General features: G+C 34.6%; 2 protein-coding genes across 2 annotated transcripts; one reads left to right on the top strand and one right to left on the bottom strand.

The window, feature by feature from the left end:
* Positions 1-120: 120 nt before the first annotated feature.
* On the bottom strand, positions 121-8955 carry slc5a8l (solute carrier family 5 member 8, like). The gene is made up of 16 exons (XM_053498616.1): positions 8633-8955; positions 8184-8546; positions 7813-7878; positions 7530-7581; positions 7089-7156; positions 5200-5354; positions 4871-5011; positions 4649-4778; positions 4481-4569; positions 4227-4339; positions 2638-2705; positions 2251-2337; positions 1842-2011; positions 1536-1648; positions 1358-1446; positions 121-719 (listed from the first exon to the last, which is right to left on the bottom strand). Exons 2-16 carry the CDS (start codon positions 8535-8537, stop codon positions 603-605), a joined length of 1812 nt encoding a protein of 603 aa, XP_053354591.1. The 5' UTR covers positions 8538-8546; positions 8633-8955; the 3' UTR covers positions 121-602.
* Positions 8956-10293: 1338 nt separating this feature from the next.
* On the top strand, positions 10294-12049 carry tshba (thyroid stimulating hormone subunit beta a). Its single transcript, XM_053499238.1, has 3 exons — positions 10294-10455; positions 10631-10831; positions 11712-12049. Exons 1-3 carry the CDS (start codon positions 10378-10380, stop codon positions 11979-11981), a joined length of 549 nt encoding a protein of 182 aa, XP_053355213.1. The 5' UTR covers positions 10294-10377; the 3' UTR covers positions 11982-12049.

Genomic DNA, 12049 nt, shown 5'->3' with positions numbered 1-12049 from the left:
GATAGCATTCTCAATAGAGTGTACAATTTATCTGTTGCATCGTCAGCACTTTATTTAACTTCTATAACTACAACATATTTATTATAATTATATAATTACAAAACATTTACAATCATACTGTTCATATATTATTTATTTATTTTATCTGCTGTGAAACTGGTCTGGTGTATCAAGGAACTTTAATTTGCATACAGTGTTAAGCATGAGGCTGGAAAATACCCGGGATATGTCCACCACAAGGAAGGACTAATCTCTCACACACACACACTCACACAAACATAATGTATGTAATGGCCTAAAATCAGTATCTGATTACTGTGTTACAAATAATAACTAGAGATAATAATAAATAGGCTGCTTTGAGATTTCATCTATAAAAAGTTGCTAAAGGAGAATACACATATCATTACAAAGAAATTTATAGTTTTAAATTGCAATTTAGTTTTTGATTAAGTCATCTTAAAAAATAAAAAAATAAATAAAAATTAGTTACAGTGGTTCTATGTCTCATGACAAAGTTTTTACATCCAACCTGTAGCCAGTACTTTATTTTTTATGGTTTCATGAATAAATTCTTGCTAATATAATGACAAATGAATAATTTACAACTTGGTCATCTTGTCAATGTCCTTCAGGTTCAGTTCATTGTCAATGAATTGAGGATTGTCTAAGCCATACAGATGCTCTGGTCCTACTTTCTCAATGTCGGAAGCAGGGATCTATTAAAAAAATTCACACGTAGAAAAGTCAAAAGACATACAAATACCCAAAAGATGTACATTACATGTATGATAATGATAAGGCGTGTTAAAGTGGCAGGCAGTTTACCCTTGGGTGGTTTGGTAACAATTGATACTTTCACTTGGCATTTATAATTTATTTGATGCATTCTTCATGTTAATAACTGTTTTATGATGTGAAGATGTTTTATGATGCTATGGACAGATGTAACTTGTCCTCAAACTTACTGACAATAAACTTCAAGCTGAAATATTAAATTATAGTATGTAATTCATTTATTTACAAAGAAAAAGAAAGCCCTTAAAAAATGGCAACTGGGTTTAAGACAAATTTTACACATGCAGTTTGCACATTTAGCTTAGCTTACCCAAAACAAGCTCTGTGTCCCACCGTTGCTACCCCATTCAAAATGTTTTGAATTTGCCCTTATCATGCAAATACACTGGCTTCTTTTACATACTATGACAACTCAATCCAAGACATGCTTTAGCTATAAATACATTTAGATAGCTTAACCTGAAATAAATATACAATATAATGTGCTGTGTTATGTAATTATATTATAATTAGTTTCTATTTCAGACACTTTGTTCGACACCCAATTGAGAAGCTCTACCTCAGTGCGTGCTCCAATGCAGCCAAAGCAGATGAGGTCTTCCTTCCTAACAAACATCTCTGGGTTTAGCTTCTCTTGTTTGCAGCCACCTAAAATAAGACAAATATTTATGTGTTTATAATTCACCTCATTATTGATTGTTTATGTCCCATCTCATTAATCATGTTAGCACTCTCACCTGTGATGGTGCTGACGATGAGCCCTGTGCTTATTGTAATCAGCAGGGCAACGGGACAGAAGTACAAGTAGGATAAAGAGTACCAGGTATCTGCAAGAGCTGGTCTCACAATGCTGAATGATAAGTAAAAGGTACATTTTGTGATTAACTTTTAACTGTGTACTTTATACAGTTAATGCTACATTAAAAAAGTTAATAAATGCTCATGTTTCAAATGTATTCAATAAAATTACAAAAATTAATAGGCCCTTGGTTGATTGCAGACAACATAGAACATGGGGCCTAAAAGAGAAAAATATTTCTTGCCTTGACTCTGTTGTCGGTACTTCAGTGGTTATGTTTGTGTCTTTTGGATCACACCCTGTCACGCTGAGAGGAAGTGGGTTGGTCTTATTAGGTAGGGGTGGGTACACCTGAGCGCCAATGCCAACCCACAGTGTTATAATCAGGCCTGCTATTAACCCAGTCAGGCCACCCTGTATACAGAGAGATACAATAAATATTGCACTATTTCCATTTAAAAAAAGATTCCTAGTCATGATTCATGATAAAAGAATGACTAAGCTATCATGAGATTCTAATTATAAATAAAACATTACAACATGCAAACTGATAGAAGTTTTGTTCTAAACAGTTCAGTTCATAAAATATGATGTAAAGAAGTATGGTAGAAATATGTTGTGTGTGACAGTAGCCAGGAGTGCTACACACTTACAATGGAGTTAGCACATCGGAAGAACATGCCTAGGATGAAAAGCCCCAGCAAAGGTCCACTGATCATACCGAATACAGACAAGGCAGCCTGTGGGAGGAATTTAGCCAAATTAAACATGTCATGACAAATATCATACAGCAAGGGGTGCTGTTTACTTTATAATAAACACCATGCAATACACTCAGGCACTATGGCTGGGGTTCTCAAATCTGCAGAAAATCAGGCTCCTCAACATGAGCTTTAACATGCTTGTCAGGAATGGAGAAAAATCTGGAGTTTTTGAAAAACGCAGGACTAAAAGTATAGTTATAGTAAAAGTAATAACGTCATCTTGTATTATTCACATTTGATAACGTGTTAAAATAAAGTAGTTGGCAGTAGTTTTACCTGCAATATACTTCCCATCAAAGAGGCAACTGCTGCCATAGCAATGCACAAAGCCCCAAACAAAACACCTAGAATTTTGAAAGAAAAAATAAGAGGTTAAGACAGTTTAATGTGGATCACACAATTGTGAAGCAAACACTACCATGACCTGTGCACATTCCCGACTTTATGCCAAGTAACAAGCATGTACTTTAAAGAACCGATACAGCATAAGGGGAAAACCTATCAGTTAACAGAATATACAAATTAAGCTGCAAGAGAGGGTTCGTCTAGAGTTTGACTATTTCCAGAAATTGCTGCTGAGTAGAAGTAATCTACCATTATAAGAAATGAAAAAGAATATTATGGATGTTAATTGTTGTTTTACTTAATGGTTGTTCATAAAGCAGGGCAAATCCTAAATAATTGTTTTAAATCCACTGTAAATAAAGTTATGTTAGAGAATTTGTTAGAATTGACATTGCCAACTTTGAATTAAGATTAGACTAAGGGTAAGGTTAGACCAAGGTCATACCTTGTTTAGAGCTTCATTCACATGAAATCAGAAATCATATTTAAAAAAAAAAACTCCCTAGCCCTTTCTTGCATTTGTTAAATTTAAAACTGTAAAATTACAAGTTTGCTTAATAAACATAAATTCTGGGACAAATATATGGAAGTATAATAGTGCCAAAATTCCTCAAAGCAAAATAGCAGGTTGAATTACATAAACTCAAAAAAAAAAAAATTACTTAAAAAATGTGTTGCAATAAAAATGTTTGAACTTTTCTGCATTGCAATTTGATCTGAATTAAAAAAAAAATCCTTAGGGCATTTACAATGTTTGATAATTTTGTCAGTGCAATTTAGTAACTTGAATATTTTTGCATTGAATTTTAAATGCTTGGATTACATTGCTTGGATTTACATTTTCACAAATATACAACCACAATAAATTGCAGTAGCAAAAATTTTAAACATTGTAAATGCTCTAAGGATTTTTTTCAATTCAGATCAAATTGCAATGCAGAAAAATTCAAACATTTTTATTGCAACACTTTTTTTTTTCAGTTCATGTAATTCAACCTGCTTTGAGGAATTTTGGCACTATTATACTTCCATACAAATATTCCAAGGTTCCATAATTGTTTAGCATGCTTGTGCTCTCTGCTATGTAAGGCTGAGAGTTAAATAAAACTGTTTGCTAACTACTAATCGATTACTCAATGCAGACATAGTGAAGAATTTATTACGTACTCTTTCAGATGCAGTTATCTTTGTACACGTTGCCAAGAGAGTTTTTCTTGTTTTTTCCTAATGTTAGGCCTATTCTTTACTCAAGCACCTTACTTTATTTACTTTACCAATTTAATTTACTACATCATTTGAGTCACTTTTTCCATTTCAGAAAATAATCACATTCTACAGTGGTACAAACGGACTTTCATTTCTTCTTGCATTACATACTGTAAAAGGCCGCTTTTTTCCGTCCTTCCTTCCATTTAATAACAAAAGTTTTCTTAACCTTACAGAACAACATTATTTTGAGATCTGGTATGTTAATTTCACATTTGACACAACTGGCCATTAAAAATTCTATTAAAACTTACTCATGCCCATGTTAATCCATGACAACTGCTTTTCACTTAGAGTGGGCCAAATAGGTTTTACAAAGTCTTCCACTGTGACAGCCACCAGTGCATTAATGCTTGATGATACCGTACTAAAATATAAAAGCAAAATAGTTAGGCCTGACCAGAAAGAGAACATTTGTGCGCTTACACATGAATGCTCTTTACAGTACAGCACATGTCTCCACTGTATTGTTTAAGTGGAGCCTGAGTGCAGATGTTTTCACCCTTACCTTAAAGTTCCACTGTATGCAGCTGCTACAAACAAGCCAGGAAGACCTGGATATTCTGCTAGAATATCCATTACTAGATATGGAAGAAGCTAGACAAACACACATGCAACATGGTCACTTTATTGGAAAACAATAACCAATATTGTGGTTTAGTTCAGTATAGGTTACCTGGTCGGAAGAACCAACATCTTTATTAGTAAGAGGATCACAGTCTTTATAGATAGAGTACATGGTGAGGCCAGAAAACATTGCCAGACTAACAGTAATCCACAACCCAACCATATTAACATACAGAGACCTGCATAAAGTAACAGAATGAAAAAAAAAAGACAATTACTGATTACACTATATTACAATTCTTATTGTTTGCACTTGTGAGGTACTACTCACATTTTGGCATGGGTCATGGTTTTACAGGAAATATAGCGCTGCACCTGTGACTGGTTAATGGCATACATTGACACCCACATCAAACTACCACCAACAACTATGGTCCAAAAGCTGTGACGTTTCAGAGGATCTGGATCAAAACTAGAGACACAGTGAAATAGTTAATATTTGGGCATCCACCAAAAAAAAAAGAAAGAAAAAAACTGTGATACTTCAGATAGGAAGTGTAAATTTCACCCAAGCACATTAACAATGAAACAGCTCTCACTCTATGACATACAAACCATTTCTTCTGTTAATTTATAACACTTCTCAATTCAATGACTTACCTAAACGTGTCTAAGCGTCCACCGTTGTAGTTATCATCCCAAATTTTTCCCAGGCCTCCCTGAAGCACGACTCCTCGAGCAATTACTGCTATAAACCCAGCCAACATAATGACCATCTGGAACACATCTGTCCATATCACTGCCTTCAGGCCTCCCTGTTAGGAAGAGCAGAGTGCTACATGTTTCTGGCCACATTACGCATGCCAAGCAGGACCGTTCACTCACCAAACACATTCACGTTTTGGTCACGCAGGACAAATAGTATAAAACATTTACAGGACAATACATTTTTACTGCTTTTACAACCTTTTGGGTTGCTTCAGACAAAACAGGAGACAAGAAAGAATTCAGTTAATCATTTCAGGCTGTTTGCAAAGAAACAAGTTGATACATGCCTGGACTGCCGTTTAATCATTGGAAAGAGAGTTATTGACTGAAATAACTGAGTAACTGAAATAATTCTGACTGTGGCGCCATTGATAGGATTGTTGTCACAGGCGATGTATGAGCACAATTGCAAGTTTTTGGGTCTCACTGATACAAAGAAATAAGTATAAAGGAAAAAAATTACTTAGCATTAAACAATGGTTAAAGAATTGTTTTTTAAGTAAAATTTGTTTAGCTCTTTTTATATATATAATTTAGCATGCCCAGCACTGAACTGTTCATTCTGAATATTATTCAGTATGAATAATAGCAGTTTAATAGCAGTTTCATAAGCGTGCTCTAACCTAACCACACAGAACAATATCAGGAAGAATGTTCATTAAAATATGTGCAAACCAAAGTACTCTCATACATTTCCTCTGCATGCTGTTTATGAATACCTTGGTGGGCGTGCAAATTTTTGCACCTTGTGCTCATTTGACTGTATGACTGCACTCACTGATAATGCTGTGCATGCTTAGATATGCCGCTCTTACACTACACACTGTTTAAGTACCATGCCATGTTTTATCAGGTCATTTGCACTGATGAAAGGTACTTATACTGTAGCTCCTTTTGAGAGTGCAATTTGAAGTATTTGCTTTGCATTGATTGGCATATCTGAATACACTAAAAGATAGTCATATGTTTAGAGATACACACACACACACATGCTTATTTATCTGATAAACACCGCTTGCAGGCTGGGCTACTCCTCTTATGCGCCAGTCAAAATTAAGTTTTTCCATCACCGGTGTATTTGACAGACGAAGTGGGAAAGTGGACGTTTTTATGTTTATGTGTTTTTTTTTAGGAACATTCTAAGCAGTTACCTCAGAAGAGTCATGTACAGTACCAGTCAAAAGTTTGGACACCTTATTTGTTTTGATTTATTTTCTAAATTTTAGAACCAAACTGGAAATTGCAAAACTATGAAATAAAAAGTTATGGAATTAAGTAATTAAGTACCAACAACAGCATCAGTAAGTTGTTATTTTAAGACACAAAGGTCAGCTTTTCTAGAACAGTTTTTGTAAGATTTTTGTATTGTCTGGTGCATTTGTAAAAACCTATTAGGCCTTATATTATATTTCCTCAGCTTAAAGCCATTATGGAGGCATATGTAGCATACACATCTCAATATCAACTTATTAAAGGAGATTGTTGGATGACATATTTTAAATGCCTCCGGCATTATTTTACAGTGTAGAAAGAAATTGGAATTAGAAAGTGTGTCCAAATTTTTGACTGATAGTGTATATTTGCTTTCTTAAACAGCTAATTCTATAGTCAGTAATTTAGATTGAACAAATAAATATGCTTGTATGTCAATTAAACCAAGCTAATATATACAGTAAAACTATTTTAACTTTAAATCAGAGTTGAGAATAACACCTTAAGTTGAATCTTTCTACATTTCTACTTTCTACATTCTTAGCCCTGACACAAAGTAGAGTACTGACCAGGGTGCAGTAGATGATGCAGACAATGCCTGTCGCCACCAGCACTCCCCAGAGATCCAGGCCGGTAACTACAATACAAAAAAAGGGCACTTTGGTAAACATACTCTCAAAACAACTTCTAGATTAATTTACAATAGCCCAATTATTTTCTAATAATACTTATTTTATAAATATTTATATTTATTTTTATATAATAAAAAGCACACAGATATATTTGGAAATAAAAAATATTTGGAATAGCTGGACTTTGTATTTTGATGTAGATAAACACATTTTTTTTCATAGCAGCAATAATGTATTTATCTCTGGCAAATATACTATTACTGATAACTGTGTGAGGACGTAGTCATCATATAAATTAAGGATATTATTCTTTTTAGGGTAACAACTATGCAAATGTATAACATTCTAGTGACATTTATCATTTGAAACAGGACTTACTTTGATTAAGGGCGAGTGCTGGGGCATAGATGACCATGCCTGTGTACAAAGCCTTGTAAACAGAGGAACAGACATTAGATAATTAACAATGATAAAGCCTGTTGGTTTTTAATTTAATACTGTTTTCCATTTATGACTATATACATTACTTTGGACAACAGTGCATCAGGTAATTACATGATGGAAAAAACAAGTGCACAGACCTTTTCTTCTATGGCAGTACAAACACAATTAAGTTATTAAAAATGTATGAAAGCCATTGATAAATGAAAGTTCTACTTACTGTCTGGACAATGTACATGGATGTTCCGATTACTCGAATAACTTTATTAAAGCGAAACTCCAAGTACTGAAAAAGAAAATGATTAAGGTACATTTTTTTCATTTTAAATCTCTCTCACAGTAAATAATTTATATCTTTATGTCTTTATATCTTCATAAATCGCATAATACAAGATATAATAGCTGAACCTTATGAAAACCTTAACAGTCTTAACTAAAAACAGAAGACTGATTAGTGAAAGGACATGCTATGAAACAACTTGAGTTAGATAAGCACTATTTCAACATTTTATTTCCCTCATTTTCTTTTGCATCCTAAAGGAGTTCAATTCTACATTTATTAATTTATTTTATTTTCACCAACTCTCTTACCTCATATGTACTTGTTATGCCAAGGCGATAAAAGAGAGGCACAAATATTTCTGCTGTGATGGTGGACATGATGGTGTAGGAGAAGGCAAAAAGCCAGAATGCTGTGCCATATCTGTAGGCCTCTGCTGGAGTGCCAATCACTGTGATCCCAGACATGAAACTGGCTGTGAGGGACATAGCGACTGGCACTGCTGTCATCTGACGGCCACCCAGCAAGAACTCAGCACTGCTGTTATTCTTTCGACTTCGGATAGCTTGAAACAGGCCAATGCCAGCAGCTCCCAAGATCATTGCAGCAAACACCACATAGTCCCAGACTGAGAATGTAGCTGTTGGACCTCCACCGCCAGCCATGGTTGCTAACTGACACAAAAAGCAAAACAAAAAGTCCCCTGTCAAAATTTTAAACCGCCCCTTTTAGCCTTTTATACATATTCTGATAGTCATACCTTACAGATTTACCAGGTGCTTTTTGATGATCGGTTGTAAAGTTAGCTTTTAAAAGACATCTTCAGTTTACACAAAAAATCCAAGCAATAAAGATAAGTCTGTAAAGTTAAGTAATTCTTATTCGGTAATTGCAGATGGCATTCCTCTCTGGCTCAGTATGCTCCCTTTATGTGTAAAATTATCTAAAACTGCTCCCCGTGCTCATGTAAAGGATAGAACCAGGTAGCTGCCCCACTGGCAATAACTGATATGAGGTAGCATGCTGTTCTTCACAAAAAAATAAAGAGAAATCCGGGTTAATGATCAGTTAAATCCGAAGATATCCTTGTCACTTACTGCTCTGCTCAATAGTTAAGCAGAGCTTTTATAACCAGGTTCATAAAGTGTGTTTGGCTGACGTAGAGGATGGTCAGTATGTACGAAGCTCAGCACAATGTTCAGAAGATAAAAATTTTTTTTGTGTGTATGTAAGAACATGCTTAAAACTTGACCAGACTGTTCTTTCTGTGATTCATTAACCACAAAAGGGCTGACAAGTTTACTATTTCCAAATAGATATGGATTAAAAGGCAGGTCAGGGTCAGACATTATTTACTACACATTCATTCTTACATCTTTCAATTTGGCATTTAATAGGATTTAGACAACAATACTAATTAATATTCTAACATATTAAATACAATTCGTATTTGTTTTAGAAGGAATTAAAGTCGCTGTTGATTATTGTTTCCATTGTCAACATATGAACCAAGAATGTAGAGCCAGGGGCCACCCACTCAGCTACACAAATCTTATTTAACAATTGCCATTCTGCCAAAAGTATCCTTGGTATCCTTGTACCACTTTGTAATGAATACACCACACAATCCACTGCTTTAAGAATAACTAGTTTTAGAAAAACATTAAGCTTCTTTATGCTGCTTAGAAATGTATTTATCTACGATGTAGTAACTCAGTTGCTCGATAGGTGTATATTTAAAATTTCCTAGAAGTGAATTTACATGACTATACTTAACCCATAACTTGATGTCATGATAGTCAGTGACCCATGACCTCATAGCCCCCATTCACAGCCTCCCCTTTACCTGTTTAGTTTTAGTTAGGCATTCCTCTTAAGCTTTCCTTTATATATACACACACAGTATATTATGGCTGTAAAATGTTTTTTTTTTTTTTTTACTTTTCTTAATTCATAGATGTTATGTACTTACACCTGACTGTCTCACAATTTTTTAAGGTAGAATGCTTTTAGGGTGTCATTTATATAACTGAATACACGTTTAGCTAATGTATATAGCATACTGCCCCCACCTATTCTTACATATCACACATCACTATTACAAAAACTGAACTGGACTTTGCATTAATGGAGCACAAACAAGAAATACATTTTTTGTAGTTCCTACCCCCCTTATATCCTATTTCACATAGCCGTTATGGTTACTGCACTGCTGCACTATGGTTGCACAACATGATGCCCTAATTTTATCTCGCTGTTCTCTGTCATTTATAACGATGACAATAAAGTTAGTTGATTTATTAAATGATACTGCCATAAAAGAACTTATTGGTAGAATAATGAAATAATGTTAAAACTTTATTAATGTTATTAGATGTGCAATTTTTACTTTGGAACAGCTGCACTATGAATAAGCAAGCACCAGCAGGCCTATTTTGAGGACAAGGTATTGGTTTTATGAATGCTGCACTGTGAGCGATCTGCAGATAAGGAGTCAGTGGGATTATGTTGGATAAGGGGGGAAACAATATAAAGGCAGAGTTCTCACAGAATGAACAGGAGACTGGTTACCAGGGTTATCAGGTAAGGAAAATTCAAAGTTTCTGTTTTTGTGTAATACAAGTAACACTATTAAAAGGAAATACATGTAATATTGCCGGAAGAAAATAATCAGCATTTTGTGGCATTTTTTAAAGATATAAAGCAGGCAAGAAATGTCGTTGGATGCGTTAATTATAAACCCTTATCTCATTTCCAGTGTGCCCAGTCTTCTGATTTTAGCCTGGCTGGAGACATGATGTTTGCCCCTGTGTTAGTGGCTGGTATTCTAGGCCTTCTTGTTGGAAAAGCTATGCCTGTATGTGTCCCAACAGAATATACTCTCTATGTTGAGAAGCCAGAATGTGACTACTGTGTGGCTATCAACACCACAATATGCATGGGCTTCTGTTTTTCAAGGGTAAGACACCTGATTAATAGTTTTTGTCTTAGTATGTTTGTAAGCAAGAGAATGTAAGGAATAAGGAAAGGACTTATCAGCAAATACCAGGTCTTGTGTTACATAAGTACAGGCTTGTAGACTTCCCCAGAAAAGACTGATATTACAAAAAAAGCTGAACAAGATTAACCATATATATTATTTTATTTTTTTTACTTTTGCAAGAAACTTATGCTAATGAACCACAGAACTCCACAATGAACACTTAAAAGTTTTATTTAGTTTTATTTCTACAACTGCATTTTTATTTCACATTATGGAGTGTAATAATTAATAATAAAGACATAACAAACCCACCTTAGGGAAATATTGTGTTGTTTAAAAGAATGTTTAAAATTAAGTACATTTAGTAAATTGGTACAATAAGCAGTGTTCGTTTTATTGGTTTAGTTTCACAGTGTTGGTTCGGAATGCAATTTCCCTACCATTTCTTGTTGGTTATCTATTTGACATCTATATTCTTACATACTGAATTTTTTATTAAATATTTTAGTTACAGTTTTCACTGACACTATGTAACCAGTCAATCATTGAGCCTAAATTTGTAGGAGGCAAGTAATCATTTGCTTACCACACGGAAAAATTCTTTCTTCAATTCTTTCTTCACCATGTGATGATTATGATTAAAGACGAGAATAAGAAAAAGGGAGAGACTTCATAGGAAAAACATTTTTAGAGTATAAGGATGTTAGTCACAAGATTAATTTTACTTGAAATCTCTGTATGAAACTAATATTGCTGGTGTGCCACTTGCCTAATGGTGTATGTGTTGCAGAACAAGACGCCATTTTAATTCTTTAATTCTTATTTTTGTGTCTCTTACATGTTATGTATCTCTCAGGACAGTAACATGAAAGAATTGGTTGGACCTCGCTTTCTAATCCAGAGGAGCTGTACCTATCAGGATGTGGAGTATCGTACAGCTGTTTTACCTGGCTGTGCCCCTCATGCTGATTCTCACTTTACCTATCCAATTGCTCACAGCTGCTACTGCAGCATGTGTAACACACACAGAGATGAATGTGCCCACAAAACCAGATTCAGTGCAGCCAAGTGTATTAAACCAGTCCAACATTCATATCCCTATTCTGGGCAGAGTGACTACGTCTAACCCAGCTTCAGTGATATTTTTGATAAAAGCTATATTTCCGAGGCAAAGTGAACACTTGAGGATTTTGT

This window comes from Clarias gariepinus, chromosome 6, assembly GCF_024256425.1.
Source record: "Clarias gariepinus isolate MV-2021 ecotype Netherlands chromosome 6, CGAR_prim_01v2, whole genome shotgun sequence".
Lineage (NCBI taxonomy): Eukaryota > Metazoa > Chordata > Actinopteri > Siluriformes > Clariidae > Clarias > Clarias gariepinus.
Note: the sequence above shows the minus strand (reverse complement) of the source record. Positions and strands in the feature narration are given on the sequence as shown.

What these genes read in the sequence shown, in the direction of transcription:
- slc5a8l (XM_053498616.1), bottom strand. Translation starts at nt 8,537, where the DNA reads ATGGCTGGCGGTGGAGGTCCAACAGCTACATTCTCAGTCTGGGACTAT. An exon ending in GGACGCTTAGACACGTTTAG is followed by an intron (nt 5,012 to 5,199) that starts GTAAGTCATTGA and finishes CTGTGTCTCTAG; the next exon opens with TTTTGATCCAGATCCTCTGA. An exon ending in ACCATGACCCATGCCAAAAT is followed by an intron (nt 4,779 to 4,870) that starts GTGAGTAGTACC and finishes TACTTTATGCAG; the next exon opens with GTCTCTGTATGTTAATATGG.
- tshba (XM_053499238.1), top strand. Translation starts at nt 10,378, where the DNA reads ATGTTGGATAAGGGGGGAAACAATATAAAGGCAGAGTTCTCACAGAAT. An exon ending in CTGGTTACCAGGGTTATCAG is followed by an intron (nt 10,456 to 10,630) that starts GTAAGGAAAATT and finishes TCTCATTTCCAG; the next exon opens with TGTGCCCAGTCTTCTGATTT. An exon ending in TGGGCTTCTGTTTTTCAAGG is followed by an intron (nt 10,832 to 11,711) that starts GTAAGACACCTG and finishes TGTATCTCTCAG; the next exon opens with GACAGTAACATGAAAGAATT.